The sequence below is a fragment of the Triturus cristatus genome, chromosome 9, assembly GCF_964204655.1.
Source record: "Triturus cristatus chromosome 9, aTriCri1.1, whole genome shotgun sequence".
Classification (NCBI taxonomy): Eukaryota; Metazoa; Chordata; class Amphibia; order Caudata; family Salamandridae; genus Triturus; species Triturus cristatus.
Genome location: NC_140592.1, coordinates 884,735,422 through 884,756,539, shown reverse-complemented (window position 1 = coordinate 884,756,539; position 21,118 = coordinate 884,735,422). Strand labels below are relative to the sequence as shown.

General features: G+C 43.4%; 1 protein-coding gene across 1 annotated transcript in view; it reads left to right on the top strand.

Annotated features, from left to right (window-relative positions):
* LOC146799022 (uncharacterized) overlaps nt 1–21,118 on the top strand; it is a 158,436-nt gene that overhangs the window by 118,062 nt on the left and 19,256 nt on the right. Inside the window, exon 3 of the mRNA XM_085626418.1 lies at nt 2,385–2,523. Coding sequence (XP_085482544.1) covers nt 2,385–2,523 — 139 coding nt within the window. The remainder of the gene's footprint in view (nt 1–2,384; nt 2,524–21,118) is intronic.

Here is a 21,118-nt window from a genome sequence, read left to right as displayed (position 1 = left end):
TCTGGCCTCACCCTTTCAACACTCTTAAGCGAATGGCATTCCCTCTACTGTCTTCCCAGTTTGCCGCTTTGTCTAGATTCATCGGAATACAGTTCGGGCCAGATTTACAAACATTTTGTGCTGTATTTGTCTCACAAAAAGGATGCAAAACAGCACAAAATGTTATTTTTTGTTATTTACTTTCCAGCACAAATCCTGTTTTACGCTGGAAAGCTGCATAAAAGTAACGCCAAGCAGCGCGAAGCTCCGATTAGCTTTACTTAGTGTCAAAGGTGCATTAAACGGGTGGTACATGGGCGTTCCCATGGAAGCACCCATGCTTTTTGACACAAAACTCTATCCACTAACAATAGTAGACAGTGTTGTGTGTTAAAAACGTAACACAACCCTTGAAAGCAAGTATTAAATGGAGAAATTATTTAATTTCTCCTTTCTTTGTGACTTTGTATTTGTGCTATATAGTACAGCAAACATGCAAAGTATAAAACGTTTTAAAAGATGTCTAGTCATAGTATTTTGTACTGGAAGGGAAGCTTTCCAGTACAAAATCTATACAAAACTCAGGCACACACCCTTGCATTATGGCGCAAAGGTGTGTCAAGCCGCTTGGTAGCAAAATTCTGCACCGGCGCTTTGGAGAGGAAAAGAGAGTGCTACATCTCTGTAGATGTGGCACTCTACTGCTCCTCCCTGTCATGCAGAGCAGCATTTTTGACTGCTGCACTGTGTTGGGTGACACTTTAGTAAATCTGGCCCTTAGTAGATTGAGAATTTGACACCTTCAAGGATATTGCTCTAAAATAAATTATCATTCACTATTTGGGGGTGTTATGTAAAGGGCTGATTACAAATACATATGTCTGCCACTACAGTTTAAAATCTCAGTAATGTTTTAGTTTGTGGAAACTGATGGTTTCCAAATGACAGCAAAGTACCTACCTGGCTGAGATGTGCAAGTGGCTGGACATGATACAGACTTCACTACTATGGATCAGTCTTGAGCACAAGTGCATTCTGTCCCAGCTGAGGGTGCAGAGCTATCTCAGAATGCAGACCCGGAAACACTAGATAAAGAGTAATATGGTCAGAAGACCAACTGGCTAGAAAACACTTCCACCTCCCCTCATTCTAGCAACAAAGATGATGAAGGTTCAACCACCTCTGCTCATGATACCCTTCTCTCATTGAGAGCTACCCTTCGGCCATATCCATGAAGAATTGCGGAGTGTGTTTGAAGTGTATAGACCAAGTGAAGTGAGAGATCGGTTGGTAGAAAAATCAGCTTGGCCGGGGCAGATCCTAATAAATAGGAGCCCCTGAATAACCCAAAAGGATGCATTGTTGAATGTTGTTGTGGATGTGTGCCCAGTGAAAACTGATTGGACCAAGATTTTGAATTGCAAACAAAATAAGGGTGAGTCGCCCACATATTATCTAGATAGGTGCATGTTTGAAAGATACTCGGTCAGACATTGCCTGTCTGACAGAATTATCCCAGGAAGCTGTAGGTCTTGCGTTTGGGCTGGGATTTCTAGAGAATCTGAGAAGTAAGCTGATGAAGATGTGCATTGGGTGGCAAACTAATAAAATAGCTGAATTTGTGACCATCTCGAACCACTGTGTGGCTTCACAGGAAATATAGAAGGAGAATGTTAAGTGCAAATGAATGTCTTTGAAGCCGTAGAACATAAAAAAGAGAGAACAGGGAGCCCCTTTAAGGTAGGAATAAATGGGAGATTCGAGAAAAGGACAGGGGTCAAGGAGAGTGGCAATGGGAGGTGCAGAGGAGAATCATGCTTTGTCAGCGGAGAAGGGACGTCCTTAATGCTGCTTCAAATGTGCTATGTCTGGTAGACTTGCATTAATTTAACTAAGTTATGCGGAATTACTAAACTGAGTTTTAGGACAGCCTGAGAGGTTCTGACTCTGCCTTGAATACCCTCAATACAGTAGATCAGAAAGGTTCCTATGTTGATTTCTTGATCCATGGTAAATGCACCATTTGCCTTCATGACACTGGTGATAGCCGCTCTGCTCTGAAAACCTCTGAGTTTCTCTTATTGCTTCTCTCGGTCTTGCCCATAGACACAGTGAGTATTGCTAACCAGAGTGTTCCCCATCACATCTCTGACCCATCTCTATCTCCTTAGGATCCATTACCAATAAGCTTGCTTACACAATCATGTCTTTCACACCAACCAATCTTTTGGGGCAGGACATCTTGTGCAGGCTTCATTCAGTGGTGTTCTTCACCCCTAATGTAGCCTACTTCAATATACTGCAGCACTGCAAGAATGAGTAGCTAGCATTGATCTATGACAATATCAAATTTCAACCTGCAGTGAATAAACTTAACTCCTGGTTTAACTGATTTGGTTTTTCAGGTAACTTCCAGTTTGTGGTTTACACAAGCAAATGATGTGGGATTTATTGTCTCAACGGAATCTGTGAAGGTCAAGATCAGCCCACAAAAGAAGTTGCCTCAAATCCCTCAGTATCCTCTCAGATCTGAAGCAGAGACAGGTATTTGTTTTGTTTAAATAAAGAATTTTCCTTTCAGTTGTTAATATATGCAATACTGTATTTTACCTATTAAGAATGCAGAAAAACACGAAAGTATGTAGATTTGTGCTAAGTTTGCGTGCCATTAATAATGTGGTTGTCTTTAGTTACCCTGTGATCTCTAACTCTGCCACCATCCTTTTTTGCATCCCCACAAGCTATAAATGACTTATTGCAGTGGACCTTTGTCTTCAATCTTCTTCATTCCTATACAGGAAGAGAGCCAGTTCCTCTTCACGTTCTCATTCAGGTAGTTTCAACTTTTGTGGCAGAGGCTATCATAAGGATTATTGAGTCTCCGTCAATCTTTTTCAAAGCTTTAAAGAAAGATATGGATACTCTGGTCTTTCCCTGGTGGGTATACGATTGTGCAGTACTAAGATGACTAACTTCTGACATCTGTTACTTTAGATCACTGCAAGGATGATTCACTCCATCTCCTCAATAAATTGGATAAGATGGGGCACAACAATTTAAAGGAGAAATTGCAGTTTTGCCTCCCCTAATACGTTACATTGGTCATGAAACTTCAGCCGGCAAATACCACTTGTTACCCCAGTGAATTGAAGCAATCTGTAAGTTGCCTAGTTCAGTCACCATCTCTCAGGTACAAATATCCTTGGGTATGGCTGGGTAGTGAAGAAAACTGAGTGTGGGTTATGCGAGTATGGGAAGTCATTGCAGAAATATGTGTGAAAAGACACCCTTGAGCCTTTCCAGCAGTCTAAATAGACCCAAAATGCATTTACACACACACACAAAAAAGAATTGACTTCTACACTCGCTCTGGGGCTCTCTCATTATGCTAAACCTTTCATTCCCTTTTGTCATTAATGGAAGGTTTTCCCCCTAGGATACTGGTCCAAGACCTTGGATCAGGAAAAAGCCTTTAGCCTATTATTCCTCAGTTTTAAACCCAGTCGTGGCTAGGCTCCCACAACGTCTCCTCTCTGTAGCCATTGCTGCTCATCATGTTGAAGCTTCTGAAAACATCGATCTGAGCACCACTATCGTTGTTGCCTTGCTCCATGCTGTTTTTGCCCTTCTCAAGGCTGTTTTTGCGCTTCTCACTGCCAAAACCCAACACCTTTCTACTGCCATATTGTTCAGATACGAAATACTGTTACTGTTTGCTTATCACCTTATTCTTGTCCACTGTCCCACTTTGAACTCCGCATCTCTGCTGCCCACCCTTGAAGAGTGAGAACTATATGATTGTCTGACTGTAACTGCTCATGCCACCAAGCCCTGTATTTATTTGACTGCCACCTCCATATCATAGTGTTAAGTATGCTCAAGTTGCCGAACTCATTGCTCTCACTCCTGCCTGTATCCTGGCCAAGAGAAAGATTGCAACCATGTACATAAACTCAAAGTATGCGTTTGGAGTGACGCATGAGTTTGGACTCCTCCAGATGCAGTCGGGATATTTGACATCTGCTGGTACACCAATGAAGTATGTTCAATAGGTACAGAACGTATTGAATGCTTTAGCATTGCCCCAACAAGCTGCCCTGTCAAGAACAGCTGATGCTGCATTGTATATTGTACACAATGATCTGTCTGCTGTACCTTTCCTAAAAGATTTGTTCCGGTGTAGTTGTGAGCCTCGAGAATGAGAAACGGTATGTGATCAAGCAGAAGTGCACAAGGGACTCCGAGAGAGTGTGGAGAAACAGCTTAGGAGGTTTGGTCGCACCAAACATTTTACTCACCAACCTAGCACAGTTGGAGCGACTAATGTCAATAGGGATAGAATGATATGTGCTGCAGCCACCCACTGGTATGCACCCTTCTTTCCTTCCATCATGGCCCGAAATCACGGCACTCCTTGTCAGCTCCATGATGCTGGGAAAGGGATCAAGATCACCCATGCTATTCGCTCTCCCCTTCGCCTACCTCCAGATAGACTTCATCCAGATATCTAGGTGTGCTTCATACTCATATGTGATGTTGGTAGTTTATATGTTCCCTTTATGGGCAGAAGCTTGCCCCTGCTCAAGAGTAGATGCCCTTAAAGTGGCACTGGATTCAAGCTAGCCTGACTGATGAGGGGTGATGCCCCGAAACTGGTCCCAGGATGCTTGTTTCCGGTCCAGGGAGGACCTGGCTTGGCTGTTCGGGATGGACTGTTCCCATGAGGAACAGGGTCAAGGCTGATTTGCATTTGGCTGGGTCTAAACTGGGGTGGCATGGTGAGCAAAAGAACAATGGATTTAACCCAGATCTCTTAACTTGTGGTGAATGTTTGATTTGCTTTGCATTGCATCCATCATCTGTGTGTCTTTTGCTTTCTCGCCCTAAAACACACGGCATCTCATCTGTAGTGCAGGAGGTTTACAAAGTCTTAGTAATAGATTAACACTTCCACTGTGCTTCCCCCCCCCCCCCCCCCATCAGCAGGCAAGGTAGAGCAGAACAATGACTCCCTCAAAAATAAGATAGAAGAGATATTTTCTGAGACCCAGTTGAAATGACCTGATGCCGGTTCCCCAACTTTATTGTCCATTAGGGCTATACCATCACAGAACACAAAGCCAAGCCTATCTAAGATAGTTATGTGATGCCCCATGATATTACCCTTGAACCCTCCCTTCTTTGCTGCAATGTTAGACTTACAACTTAATGGTTATTCAGGCCTACAATATTGCATAAAGCTTACTGCAGAAATATGATATGCTGTCTTTGTAGTTTCCGTTCTAAGGTTCAAGCTGCCTGAGTGTCAGACTGAAGTCTGCCATTCCCTCCAGCCTGTGAAAGGATCTTCATGTGGGTTCATCAGAGGCAGACATCTCTGCGGCCCTGACCATGTTCTGCTCATCACCAGCACAGCCATTAAGTGTCGTGGTCTGGTGACTGATCAAGCATAAAGGTCTGGTCCATTAAAGCAGCAATTGCCTTTATTATTTTGAATGTTTGCTATTTTCACATTAAATGCATGCTAGACTGCTTTCCACTATGCTGAGTGTTTGTATTTTCTTTTATAACTCCCTTGGTGTATTTTTCATTTGTAAAGTGCACTTACACATGTGGGCATCCTGGTGCTAGACAGCTAGGAGGAACAGGGAAAGAGAAAGGGGAAGGAAGCAGGATACTGGAACAAAAAGGTATTCAACTGTTTGCTTGAGCAGTTTTCAGGGCACAACATTTCAAAGTATGGGACCCCCCGAACACTAAAGATCTTCCATCAAGGCATTCTCAACTATATCAGGAGACCAGAAAAAGCATCAACAATCCAGATTGAAGAGGACCGGGTGTGTGCGCGCGTCACTAATGAGGAAATCTGCTTTGCTCTGATGTTGTAGAAGGCCAAATGGATCAGGCAACGCTCTTTGAGTCCTCTGTTTCACTGCCAGCTAACAGGGGGCATTCCAAATGGTAAGTGAAAGGTCCAAAAGATATCGGTACCATGTGTTCATAGTTTGGGTGGATGTGCTAGCAACGGACCTAAGGAGACAATGGCATGGTCTAATGTGAGTTCCATGTTGAATATTTTATTCAGTCTTTCAATATGAGACCAAAAAGGTTTAATGTGTTGACAATAAAAGATAAGGTGATCTAAGTCACCTGGCCAAACACCACAATGCAAACATAAGTCAGACTCAGCCCATCCCGATTTGTGTAGGGACCCAGAAGCATCTATGTATGATCTAATATTTGCATTGATATTGAAGGGGAGACAATTAATATCTTAAGAGTAATTTCGTCTCATGTGGAGGGTGAGTGGGGAAGGGAGGACAGATATGATTGCGTGAGCGGGATTCCATCCATTTATTCTAGATGTTTTTGTTATTCTGTATGGATTTCTTTTGCAGATTTTTCTATATAATGGATGCAGTGTGAGGTTATTCATTAGTGGCTCAAGAAATTTAAGGTAATCTGCTGGGAAAAGTCAAGTTTCCTCAGGGCAACTTTTAATTTCAAGAATTGTAGTAGTCATAAGGTTTTGGTGGAATCTCTCGGATAATATACCGAAAGAAAGCAGGTAATGGTTATCACCAAGTTGCTTAATATAAAGAATGCCAAGGGCAGCTCATCCTTTGCAGAAGGACATAGCAAAGTCCAATTTAAGACAAGGTTTGAGCCACATCGAAGTTAAAGAGATCTCTTTGTATTATGTTTAAAGCAAGAGTCTAAAGTCTTGATAGCTAACAGTGGGTGATATTCTCAAGAGCGTGTGATAACTACCGTAAAAGTAGCATAACGCAACTCTGCACATCGCAGTCAATCGTGGAAAAATAACGCTGTGTCAACGTGGTATTCTCAAGCCGGCGGTACCATACGATAGGCTCACGATAACCTCACGATCACGCGTCAAATGTCCACGATAAAGTCAACGCGATGCCTCAAAAATGCAAAACACGTACGCAAAAAAAGCTGCGAAAACCAGCGACAGGCCTGCAATCCCCACGCGTCATGCGGGAAAATTCACTATAAAAGCAACACAAAAAAAAAGGTAATCTGCACAGCATAGTTAATCGACTGCAATAATGTAGAGCTTAGGAGGAACAAAAGAGAGGGCTATTATGATGGCTGGGTATAGCTGCTTTGGGTGCCAAGGTTAAAGTCAAAAGAAGGTTTTATTCGATTGTTATATCAGACAATCATAAAAGCACAATAAAAAGAGAATTACATTTTTCATTACATACAGTACAAATTCATTTAAAATATTAATATTAATCTGCAATGTTTGAAAAAAACACTTAAAACTGTATTAAACTAACAAAGCCACCTTCCATCTAAAACAATTAAGTGAGCATACATTTTCTTTGACTCAGCACTTTCTTCAGGAAAATTGCTATCCTAAAAATACTATGCTCGTCGTCCAGGAGTTGTAATGCCAAAAAAGCAGGTTGACACTCTTGGAGCCCGAACCATTTTAAGACGGGTACTAAGCACTTGCTCCTTACGTAGGAATAAAATCTTCAAAAAAGGACGACGTGAATCATACATTGAGCAGAAATGTTATCACAAGGACATGGTTGGAGGTCTTGAGACCAGTCATTCATCCTAGGAAGGGTGACTAATCTATGAAAAACCCCCAACCTAAATCGAGTTAATAGAAACCTGTCATAAACACCTGGTACAAAAGTTAAATAGGGTTGAATATTAAAAGTAGTTAAAAATCAGTTGGTTGTACAGGAATGTGGGTTTTAGTATCTCGGATGGCATTCTAATGGTATCCAGAAGCTGAACACCCTCTTTTTTTAATTCCCGCCTAGTTATTGACCGAATGGTACTGGGATTAGTAAAATACTCTAAGTGGCCAAGATCTTTTAAGAAATTGCGGACATATCATATCCATGGGATCCTCAGAGCTCCTTCCAATTTCAAGATATCTAAAAGAATATCTCTGTTTAATTTTGCCTCTTCTTGGGTCCAGAGCCTGTGCCATAAAAGCACAGGCTCAAGCTTTATTAAGTCAGAGATGAAGGGGAGTCCCAACTCCGCATGGCATATACACGCTGAAGTACCATTTGTGACAGATAAAATGTATCTTAGGAAATAATTCTCTGCTCGTTGGATAGGGAGCAGATCGGTAAACCCCCAGACCCCTGCCCTGTAAACTGCAGCTGAAACACACTTTGCCTTGTAGATTGTAATGAGCTCCTCAGGTGGTCTTTTGCCCAGTTTCCTGGCAAAGGTGGTAAGGGCAGATGTTGTTCGTGGGAGTACCAGTTTTTTCGCTGTAATTACTTGTGCCCAGGTATCGTTATGGGCGAAAAGAATGCCCAGATATAAAAACCTCTTAGTTACCCCGATCTTCTGTTCTGACACAAACATATCTTTAGGTTTCTTGATACCATGGCTGCAACGCATAATAAAAATCTTAGAGGAATTTATTCTTAAACCAAGATCTTTCATAAAATGAGAAAAGCGATCTAATACTCTCTGAAGACCTACTGTGTGCAGGACATCAACACCGCATCGTCCGCGTACAGGAGTGCTGGTATTTGTGTCTGGCCACTTGAGGGAAGTCTTGATTATCTTTAAGAAGAGCCTCCCCCAATCCGTTGATGTAAAGGTTAAAAAGGAATGGGGCCAAGACACAACCTTGCCTGACTCCGCTCCTTATCGGAAAGGCGGCCGAGCACTCGCCCTTCAAACCGCAGCGCACGCGTGCCTTGGCATCACTATAAAAGCATTTTAAAAAGTGAATAATCTGAACATCAACTCCCATAATTTCGAAAATTGACCAGAGCTTACTGTGGACCACAGTCAAACGCGGCCGTGAGGTCAAGAAACGCTAAAAACAGGTGCCCCTTCTTAGCCCTCGTGTATTTCCCCACCAGGATGGACAGATTTAAGCCCTGCTCCACTGCCCCTAGACCGGCTCGAAAGCCGTATTGCAGGTCAGATAGGACAGAGTTCCCCTCGGCCTAATCCTGGAGGCGTTCTAAAATTACTCTGCCCGCTACTTTTGTTATTGCATCCAATAGGGAGATTGGCCTATACCAACCCGGGTCCTGCCTCTCGCCCTTTTTAAAAATGGACACAATCATGGATTCTACCCAGGTAGGGAAAAAAACAGTGCTGCAGCTGGCGGTAAGCACCTGAACTATAATAGGCACACACAGGGAAATATTTGCTTTGAACAGGTCTACAGGGACTCTGTCTGGTCCGGGGGTCTTGCTGCCCTGACTTACAGAAAGTGCCCGCTCCACCTCGTCCAGAGTGAACAACAGATCATGATACTGGAGGGAAGGCTTCAAATCATGATCCTCCCGTACATGGTTATCCGTCTCAACAGAGTGTCCCTCACCATTATATACTCGTGAGAAGTGGTAAAAACATTGTCCCTAACTAATTGCAATTTCAAGGGACTGGCCAACCTCACTATACAAAAAAAGTGCCTCGACTACTTTCCAGAATGTCGCACTATCTTTTGCTACAGAGGCCATGTGTAGTGCCTCCCAAGCCTCCTTTTTCAAAGTGGTTTTCCTATCCCTAATTGCTTGCTTGTATTCCACTCTGACCAACCTTATCTTAGGCAAGTTTCTCGGGATCTTTTGCGGCTTTTTTTTTTAGGCGAGAATAGGCTTGTGTACACCTAGAGTCAAACCATCCCTTCGGGTTCTTAGTACTGCTTTTTCGTCTGAGGAGGGTCTCTCATATTGCATTGGAAATCACAGAAAATGAGTTTAAGATGTTGTCTGGAGTGGCTGTTTCACTCAGACATGTCTCGATAACAAGTTTAAATTTGCCCACCACTGTCGTAACTAATGCTACTTGATCGATCATAGACCAATGCAGAGAATACCCGTTAACACTCCCAATGACTAGATTTTCTAACAACTGATCTTTGTTATTAGACCCAAAGGTTTTGCTAGAGGGTAGTCTGATTGCTAAGCACAAAGGGAAATGGTCACTAAGCGAGTTCTCGGAGACATAAAAGGAATGAAGTCTATGTGCATAACTGCTAGATATTAAGACATAGTCAATAGTGGAGTAAAGACCTCTGCCATTAAATGTCCAGGGCATGGGAATAGGTACTGGACATAATTCATTAACAAGACCCAAATAAAGGCTGAAGATTAGTTCATTGAATTGCTCCCCTAAAATTGAATGCTGAAAATGGGATAAACATGCCTTCTTCATTTATGGCTCCACATACATTATCCCCGGCGTTGGCACATAGCGCACAATTGAAGTCCCCTGCTAATATTAGCATCATGTCTTTTACCTTGCTTTTCCCCACAGATTTCAGTGACTGCAAAATATTTTTAACAGTTCCTTCATGCTCTGAGGGAATGTTATTGTAGAAGTTAGTCAGGACTGTAGTGTTTAGCGTCTATATCCAATTTAACCAATTGGTAATAGTGGTCATTCGCAAGCATTGTTATCTTCTTTACATTCATACTGATCGATATACAATTACACAACCCGCCCTTAGCCCTACCACTCAGACCATCACATGCTGGGGTATGGAACGTCCTGAACCCATTTAAATGAGTCGCCTCCTTAGTCCATTTTTCCTGGAAGCACAGAACATCAAATTGTAGGATGAAGTCCCACCACAGATGACTGCCTAACTTAGAGGAGATGCCCGCAATGTTCCATGAAGCGATATTACAAAGAGCGGGTTTGCCATTATCTGAAGAATTAGTGGGGAATACGATCCCGGGTGGATCCTCAATTGTATTGCTATGTGGAGGGGAAGCAATTAAAGGACCCTGGAGATCGGCATGGACTACCAGCCCCCGAGTCTTTAGTCCTAAGGACCACATCTATATCTCTTTTGCTAGTAGGGGGATCGTCTTTTCATTCCAGAGTTGCCCCCGTTATTGGGCCTACTGGCTTCAGGATGGGGGCAAACAGGGATCCCCAAGTTCAGTCAGTCGATGACTTCCAAAGAATTCAGAGCATCGAAGCGGTTGCGCACCGGGACCGAAAATCTGAGCTCCCTGGTCCTCATGAGATTACCTCCTGTATACATATGGCCTCGAAAGTTGGGAGGATTAGGTGGTTGGTAAAAATAACCAAGTGAAAGTATGTTTATATCATTAAGATTAATAGGCTCATTGTTTCCCCTCTCTAAAATTTTGTGCACCAGAGAAGGGAAACTAAAGGTTAACACAACGCAGTCTCCACGTAGTGATTTGGCTGAAGGGCCCACACACCCTATTCTCCGTGCCATTTTAAATTCTGAAAAAAGGGAGTTTTTAATGCCAGTCCTTGAACTTAAAAAGTGTAGTGACTTGTTCCTTAAAGTTGATCAGTGTTCGAAGACCTTGTGGGGTAAGGGAGGGACGTTAGCCAAAACGACCGTATACGGGGTTGCTTCTGGGGGCAGGTTTAAATATCGTGGGGTATTAGGAGGCTTATCTTGATGTTCTTGGAAGTTTATGCCTCTCTGCACCTCCTCATTTCTGCCATGTGTTCTGACCCCTGGTGCTCCTTTCTCAGAACTAGCTGAACTGTTAGTTGCTCCTACAGAAAGTCCTACTCCAGGGGGAATCTGGTCAATACAAATAGGGGCATTAGCTGCACTAGATGTGGTATTATTAAGACTGCTCTTATCTTGTGCCTGTCTGTTTGCAATAATGTTAACAGACTGGCCAGCCCCCATACCTGTCCCCATAATATTTGGCGTGCCTGTGCTTGGCTTAGAGCTGACTGCCGGTATAGCCGAAGAGTTACAGCTACCCAGCTCCTCCACCTTAATTAGTCTGGCTTCTACAGTACTTATTTGTAGCAGAAATGGTTCCAGCAAGGTTGACATCTTAGTTTCGAGTCTGCCCCAGAAATTCCCCTCTTGTATACTATCAACAGGCTTCCCTAACACAATGTGAGGGGTGAAGTTAGAGGGACCCTCATTGGGTTCGCTTACGTTTATAGCGGGTTTCTCTCTTTCCATTTATTCTTTGGACGGGTTTACTCTGTTTCTGTATACCTCTACTCTTCCTTATTTTTTGAGGGCGTTCAGTAGTACAATCCGACCTAAGTTTGGCTTTCTGCCTTCTAGTGGTAACTTTGGGTCTAATAGGACTAGATTCTAGGTCAGTGGATGAAAAAGAGACAATATAAGTCACTGGATCTAATATGGCATGTGATGGCGGGCTAATCCGAGGTGGAGATACTTCATGGTTGATCACCACAGAGGATTCAATCAGTGCTGGAGTCAGAGAAAGTCTATTCTGAGAAGGTAATGGCTCACGGGATAACCTTCGCTCTATAAGCTTGATCTCGTTAATCAGGGCTGATTCTGCCCTCAGCAAGAAAGCATCTAGGGTCCCTACAACACCCCTACCTGTGCTAAGCTTTCGCTTGCTCATGATAACCGTGGGTAATCAACGCAATATAGTATTAGTCAGTCAATATTGTACTGAACACATATTGTCCCCATGACCAAGTTTTTAGGGAGGTGGCCCAGACCAGCCTCTTACGGTCTCGGACGGGCGCAGACGGGCCCACCCTTGGCCCGCGTGCGTCCCGCGCTGCAGGATCCGGACCCGATTTTAAGCGGTGCTTGGCACGGTGTCAATGACATGCCTCCTGCCGTGAAGCAGTCTGGGCGCAGGAGTCAGACTGTCTCCTGGGTCGTGGGCAACAGCAAAACTACCACCGATGCACAACAAGGGCTTTAAGCGCTGCTTGGCGTCAATGACGCGTCACCTGCCGCAAAGCAGTCTGGGCGCTGGAGTCTGTCTCCTGGGTCGCGAGCAACAGCAAAACCACCACTGATGCACAACAAAGGTGCCAAGGTCATTCTACATGCATGGTGCTGATAGAGCGCAAATTGCTCTGTCGTTTGTAGGGGTGCATTATAATTGTGCGTAGTCCGCACCTGCATATGAGCTTTATCATGTTAACATTTGTGTCATTAGCTCGTATATGGTAATAACGTGTAAAGTGAAGTGATAGGCATATTTCTGTATAATATTGAAAATTCAACATTGCAACTATGTACGATTAGATGGAAGCCTTAATGTGTAGAATTGTACCTGTGACTAATGAACGTATATAATTTGTATGCTTATGAAATGATTGATGTAAATGTGCTTAATAACCGTGATTATGTATTAGCATTTATGAATTTGTGTGCTGATTCTTATGTTGAACGAATTCTGTAGGCCTAACGTATATTTTTCCCTGACGCTTTCAAGTTGGGGTTGTGAGTAGAACCCATGTGTATGCAGAACTTGTCTTTCTCACATTTTCTGTTGCAAGTGAAGAAATACATCTTTGTTAGTTAGAATAATGTCTTTGTTTTAGGAGTTAGGCTTGGGGAGGAGAAGATATATTGAATGGTGATGCTGATAATGTGGGATGGTGTTCTTTCTCACCAGAGAGAGCCTGGTAATCAAGGTCATTGAGCCAAGGCCTGGGAGCATCGCTGCTGCATGGAACCTTACCTAAGAAGAGGTGCCTTGCGTGGATGGGGTGATGTCGCACAGCATTGTGGGAAGTTTCGTACCTGTTCCTGTATTGGAGTTAGGAACAGGGTCAGGGGACTTCTGCCTTGACATGAGAAAGAGAGCATCTTAGAATGAGCTCTGTAGCTTTATGCTACTTGACCTATTCAGAGTGAATGGTCTTCTTAGGAAGCCTTCATGAGTGGACAACTTTTCAGAATTTGCCTGGGGAATGCTAAGTGGGGATGTCACGTTATTGATGGTGTAGGGACAGACTAATGCTTTTTACATACGAACCTCCAATGAAGGTGACTCAACATCGAAACAATTATATTCTGTGTTCTGATTTTGGAATTGGTTATTCTGTGCAGTGTGCACCGCCTTAATTTCATGCGTAGGTTTGGCTTTATATTAGTTCCAATGTATTTTTACACCCTTGTATTGAGGTGTTTGTATGTCCAGCTGTTCTTGGCTTTGTAATAAACGTACTAAATTTTGGATCAGAGTCTGTGATACTTCGGAGTCATGGTTCGTTGGAATTGCAATGTGTAATTGGCTAACGATTGTTCCTCCACTCCACACTTTCAAGAAGACAAAAAGAGACATCGGCCAAGGGTTCTATAGTAAGTCTAGAACGTGGAACCCGGCTCATTCAGTGCCATTTTGTGCGTCACCGCAGAATGAGCGGAAGAAACCAGCAATCGCAAATGGAGTCCTCAGTTCACGGCACAGAGTGTTTTTCTCTGTTGCTTTAGCATCTCATAATTGGAGTCTGTGTGACAGTCTTGATCTTCGGTCACATTGCGTTGGTTTAATACCTATTTACGATGGGCCTGCAAAGGCCGCATCTCTCAGGCAGCAGTTCTCATCGGGAGTCATCCATAACCCCCTAGCACCTGCCACTTTAAACAATGATGTGACAGTACCCTTTTAACAAAATTCTGGGGCTATTTGTGTGCTCAAGGACCTGTTGACAGGGCAAGGACAGGGGCTAAGGAAGAATCTCAAAATGGCTGGTGAGCATCAGTCATTTTGAGAGCCAGATTCCAGCTTGTTTAGGGCTATGAATACCTCATTTTGTGACACAAGAGTGAGCCTGGCCACAATAGCTGGCAGAGAAGCATCAGAAGTAATGGTGGGTACAGTACTCTTAAAGTGTTCCAGACTAATTTCATCATAGATACTTTTGATCTTATCACAGAAGAAAGAAGCCATGTCATTGTTCAATGCTTGTAAATATGTGGTACGCATCATTAAACAGTTGGGAGCCGAGAAGCATTTAACCACCATGAAGAGATCCTGGGACCAATTAGTAGAAGATGCCAAGAGGGAGCTGATAAATGAGGCCTTAGCAGCATGTAAATGCATTATGTAGTAGCTCGATTGACAATTTAAAGACGCTGATTTGTCAGGGGAGTAGTTATGTCTCCAGTGTCTTTCAGCTTGCTTAGTCAGATGTTGTACCTGTCTCCACTTGGAGGTAGACCATCTGTTGGCATATTTGCTAGATAACATGGCTATTGGCTTTTAAACAGAGGGTGGAGCACCTAGTTAGACTGTCATCTAGCTGAAAGAGGGGCAGATTGAAATAGATTTGATCAACTACGAAGGAGAAGCTTGTGAGGTTCTCATCAGCCTTAGTGACGTTAAATTGCTTCCTTTTTCTAAATGTGCCCCTCTGAGGCTGGTATGCCCAAAGACGTTTGTAGTAATGTGGGTGGGCATTTTGGCCTCAACGCGGGTAGAATGCTCACCTACAAGGGTTCTGTACAATGCATTTATTGTGTGGTGATTCTAGTCTCATCAGTTGAGCTGCAACTGGCTAGAGGAGGATCACAGTTTAATGTGGCTTTGGAAATAAATAAATGAACCCATTCAAGAGACTCCACGTCGTCTTCACCACACTTTTTGGGGACAACGGGCGCCAGTCATGGCTGTGGTGAAGCCTTAAGATGTGATCAAGACCTGCGGCAATCGGCCCGAAACGGAGTGGGACACGCGGGCTGGGTAGCATGTGAATTTTATGAGGAGTCAGTGTAGGCGATGGCGGTGGGAGGCAAGCTACTCACTGGGGTCTTTTGTAAACTGTGAATAAAACTCAACTGTAAGTTATTGGAGGCTGACAGCGCGACCTTCACTCTCCGCACTCTGTGTTGCTGTCACACCGCCAAGCCTACTGCGCATGAGCCTGCAGGCGATCTGATCATGCCTCTCCATCTGCATTGTAAAGGGCCGGCAAGCTGTCCTTCCATGGATTGCTCTTTGTGACGTGCTGTGCGGTTTGCTCAATGTGACGCATGTCAATGGTCTTTTGTGCTGGATACTCTGCCTGTTCAAGCTTGGTGTTCGACTGTCTCAGCAAAGTTCTCAGCCTGCACAGTGGCCTTTATCAGCGCGCACAGCACAGCGCTCACCTTCTGCACTTGTCACCTTCCTGTTGAGTGCAGTGTTAGTCTCCACATCACATGACACAGGCTATACCCGGCTGAGGTTAGAGTAAGATACCTTCCTTGGCTGTGACTTTCTTGGTGATGTTAAAGGAAGGTAAAATATTCTGTTTTTGTCGCTTTCTCAAACACCAGTGCAGTTTAAAGTTTCTTACTTATGCTTTGTAAAAGTTTGGTTTTTTGGGGGGGGGGCCTCAGGTTCACAAGTCTTCATCCAAGATGGCTTCTTCATCCATAGTAATAAACCTTTGTTTTCTCCAGCACCATGGTCAACCGTCTATTCATTGGGAGGAATTGATAGAACTATTTCATTACACTTGACGGCCATGCGTTCTCAGCAGAAAGAAAGCAAGCTTTGTTGTTGGGGACTATAGGCAAAAAAGGCCATCATGTATTCAAATATCTTCTGGTAGTGCATGATGAGGAACCAGTGGTGCTGGATGTGTACAGGGAGACAAAAATGTGCTTAGGGCGTAGGTTTGTGAAAGAGGAGAACATTGTGATGTCCAGATAAAAGTTCTACACCGAGCCACAAAAAACAGGAGAATCTTTACAGGATTTTATTTCAGGGATATGTGAGCTGTCTGTTAAATGCAAGTTGGAGCAATCATGGAAGAACTCATTAGGAGCCAGCTCATAGTCCAGTCCAAAAGCAGGACGACGCAGGAACGCCTCTGAGCTGCCAAGAATTACTCATTAGCAGATGAAATATCCACTGCAAAGATAGTGGAAGATTACAAATAGTGTATGAGGGAGTTAAAAAAATGTATATGGCTCTGGTATGGCGGTGGACATGGCTGAGAAAAAGAGTGATTCTCAAGACCACGTAGGGGCTTTAAATTCTGGCAACAAACAGGGCAGGAATGCAATGAGAGGCCCCTAATCTAAATCTTGCATGAGGTGTGGTAGCATCCATCACTCAAGTGACTCTAAGATGTGCTTTGCGGTAAGTAAAGGGTACTACGCCCACATGTACAAAGACAGTGTCAAGTTTCATGTGGGCGTTGTTGAGGAGACTGCTTGTTCCAGGGCACACCAACAATACCCAGTCACTGTGCTCATCTTCCAAAGCTAAGATGGGAGAAGAGCCAGGCCAAAAGCTTCTTTCGTTGTCCCGGACAAAACTGTTAAACTAATATTGGATTTAAGCTTGTTATTCACCATTGTACTAAAAGAAATGAGGGAAAGGGAGTGGCCCCAAAGGTCACTGGTCACCTAGAGGTATCAATCTGAGAGGCTTTCAGGGTGAAAAAATAGAGGCCTTGGGTTTTTTCGTAACCACGATTGAAATTGAGGCGAGATGTGTTCAGGGGAAGGTGTATGTTGCTGAAGATGGTCCGCCACTTTTGGGTTGGCGGCATCAATATGACCTTCATATCATGATAGATCCACATGCTACCAAACAAGTCATGGCTGTGGATGATGATGAGATGGAAGACTTGTTCAAGGAGGAGTTGGGATAAATAAAGGGGTACATAATTTTATTATTAAGTTGTTGTGAATGTATTGAGCCGACAGGCATAGTTTTGTCTCTTTTGTATAGGTAACACTATTATGCACTTTGAATGCATACAATAGGGGAACACTTTAGGGTAGATTGGTGAGTTTCATACACAGTGCTTTTGGGGCGGATCATCACTCGTATCACTAGAATTTAGATGCTGCCGATCCTCCTGTTTTTGCCACTTGGCGAAATAATTATTACACTCTTAGTGGCCACTAGGCGAATGCATTAATCTGGGCATAATTACTCTCCTCTGTGTACAACTCACTGGCGTTCCTAAAATAGCCACTACGGAGATCTAGAATAGAACTGTTATATACCACACCAATAGATTTTTTCCCAAGGGAGGACATACGATAGTAGAGCAAACCACACGGCCAGCCACTAGAGCACTTTATTGGTCACATCCACAGACAACAATCTGCTAATAACTTTATTAGTCTGTACACATATCACCTGATCGTAGGCTGAGACCTTGTTCTCAAGCATTCCGTTACTTTAGCGGAATGGGTACCTCATTTAGACCGAGTGACACATTGATACATAAGAGGAGAGCAAGACAACTACAGGGAATACTGCACAGAGTGAGGGGGAAAAACAATTCCTATCCAATCTTTCCTATCCACTCTTTGGCGAAGAGGACATAGCAAGTATAGTGCACTTGTGCAGTCATCCGCACGGCAAATTCACTTTCATAACATTGAGAATGTATCAGAATTGTAATGATGTGAACCTGTAAAAGAGAGCGTTTCTAAGTGTGTATAATCTCAATACACGTACAGCATCGCATGACCCTTACAAAATGGATGCCACTGCAACATGACTTTGAATCACATAATTCGAATTGTCCTTTGTTGTTTTCCATGACTGTGTATGTAAAACAGGCGCTGTTTCGACACGCCAGTGTGTGAGTAAGACTGCTTTGTCAGTCGAAACGCGTTACTGGCAATAAAATTAGTAGTATTGCACATAATCCTGAGAGCGCGACGACTTTGTTTTGGAGAATCATTAACTGTCCAGTGGGCTTCGCTGGCATATCGTGCCACCTATCTACGGGTTGAAGGGACAGGAAGGAGCAACTCGAGGAATCGAGCTATTGGAAAGTTTATGGATGCCCCTAATTGACAACCGGCCACTCTAAGCGTGCAGAGAGAAAGGAGTGAAGAATTCAAGCACCGGCACCAGGAGTAGCTTCAGGATGCAGCCTACAGCCCAGAGGTGAGCGGACCGAGTCCTGAGGACAGGGCGGAAGGGGGGTATTGAGATGGGTCGGAGGGCACGTACAATCCTCCTTGACACCCGGTTTGCCTGACAGAGTTCATTCACAGCTTTGGCAGGAAGGTTTAAACATATGGCCACAACTCATCTGAGGTTTGGGATGTATTATCTGTGACATACCAACCCCGGTACAACTTCTGGTATCATACGACCCATATTGGCATTTCATGCACATACTAATACTATTCAGGAAAGTGACCATTCTGAAACAAGAGTATTTATGCACATACCAGTCATTAACATAAGTATGAAAATTGAGAACTTGAAACAATTCGAACAGTTCCGTGTCAGATCCACGCTCATCATGTGTATGAACTAGGTGTACTCGCAGACAGCACTTCACAGAGTGGCAATACGAACTCCTTATACAAGGAGGGGATTTTGCAATACCTTACCAGTCATCGCCAATATCACATTGGGTTTCCCCTACACTCCCACCGTCGTGGAAGTGAGATACAGGTACAGAACTTACGTAAATAACAATGGACGAGGAAACAAAGACGGGCGGCTGCCCAGAGTATTCGCCAGAGCACCAAACAAAAGCCAATCTTTTAAGGAAACCACCACCAAAGATACTACCCTTCATGATAATCTTAAGAAATTAGAGAAACTGAAACTCTCTGGAATTTCCAAATGGTAGTAAGCAATATCTTTACAACACTACTTGGATAAAGGCATGGCCCCCAAGAGGGCTACACATATACACAACCCCATCCTATGAGTCCCCCAATCCTAGGATGCTTGAGGAGGGGGTAGCAAACTCTGCCCAAAGCTCCAAAAAAATGCTTACTATCCTAGTTAAGTATGCCTGGGAAGACAGAGAAGAGATCAAAAATAATCTTAAATCCTTGGAAGATGATCTGAAAGGACATAAGGAACAAGATGGTATAAAGAAATTCCTCATAAATCTCAAAGTGAGACTGAAGGCATACGAGGACGACATAAAGGCTCGTAAACAGAGAAAACTTCACGGACTCTGTACTGATTAGGATAGTGGCAGAATCTTAACATATAGCCACAAATATGACTATATGTACGAGAAATGACATGCGGGGGAAGAAATAGCAGACACTGAGGCCGCAACCAGTGAGAATGGATCAGTGACCAGTAGCAACACCGAGACCCGATCAACAGGCGAAGACCACTAATCCACAAGAAGAGTAACTAGGAAAGGTCCAACCACTTTTTAGGCGAGTATCGCCTCATGATAATAGGTACCAAAGACACGCAGTAGAGGACGAGGCCAGAGAGGGAGAGGCCGAATAAGAGGACAAGAAGAAACATGCGGAGAAGAAAACGAGACCTACAGAAACAGAAGAGGCAGAGGACCAGTGGGAAGCAGGTCGACAACAAAGAATAAACAATAATGGATGATGAAACGGTACAAAAAAACCTTTTGCCCTACAGGGCATTTCAGTTATCCAGAGACTAGGATAGATGTTTTTAAATTAATCAGGAAGTTGAAATTAAACAAAATTGCACTATTTTAAAAACTCTAGAACCCCCAGTTACATAGAGAGGGAGGATAATCTGGAGGGGGAATCTAGAGATACCGAACTGAGGGTGAAAGATCTCCCAACTCTTTTAGCACTACAAGAATTACTGGTAGAAACGGGAGCAGAAGAAGGTACCCCAGTCACCAATATGGACATCAATTTAGACTACCCGGCTGCCACTAATTTTAAACCTAAATCTATCTTCATGCCCAACACTGCCCATGACAACATTGACACTTTCCACGATACGGTCACACATGATCTAAGAAGTAACACATACAACAACCTATCCATAGCACAGAGACAAATGATCAAATCACTGGCAGACGATGAAACGCTGGTGATACGCCCAGCGGATGAGGGTGGAAACATTGTGCTGTGGGACATATAAATGTACAGGAAAGAAGCAGAAAGACAACTTGAAGATGGAAGATTCTATACGAGGATAGGCATCCAAGAGTACAATGACAGTATTCTCAGTATTTGGAACAGCTTAGAACAGTGGAAGGATAAAGGCATCTTATTATGTGAAGAATATTGTTACCTTAAACAGGACTATCCGAAACTTCCCATCTTTTATCTTTTACCCAAAGTACACAAAAATGCCCGTGCACCACTGGGCAGACCAATTGTATCTTCAATCAGGAGTGTATCGGAGAGAATCCAAATACGTAGATCACTTTCTAAGACAGTACGTCGAAACACTGCCATCATATGTAAAGGATACAAAAGACTTCTTGTGTAAACTGAATGACATTGTGTGGAAGAAAATTTCCTATTGATTACCATGGATGTTAATTCATTGTACACTGTCATCGATCACAATCTGGGGATTAGCGCATGTAGACACTACTTGGAAAACAGACCCATAAAATACCTGGAACATACTAATGTTATTGCAGAAATGATTAAATTCTGCCTCAACAATAAAAAATTTATGTTTGACGGTATACTGTACAAACCAATATTAGGCAC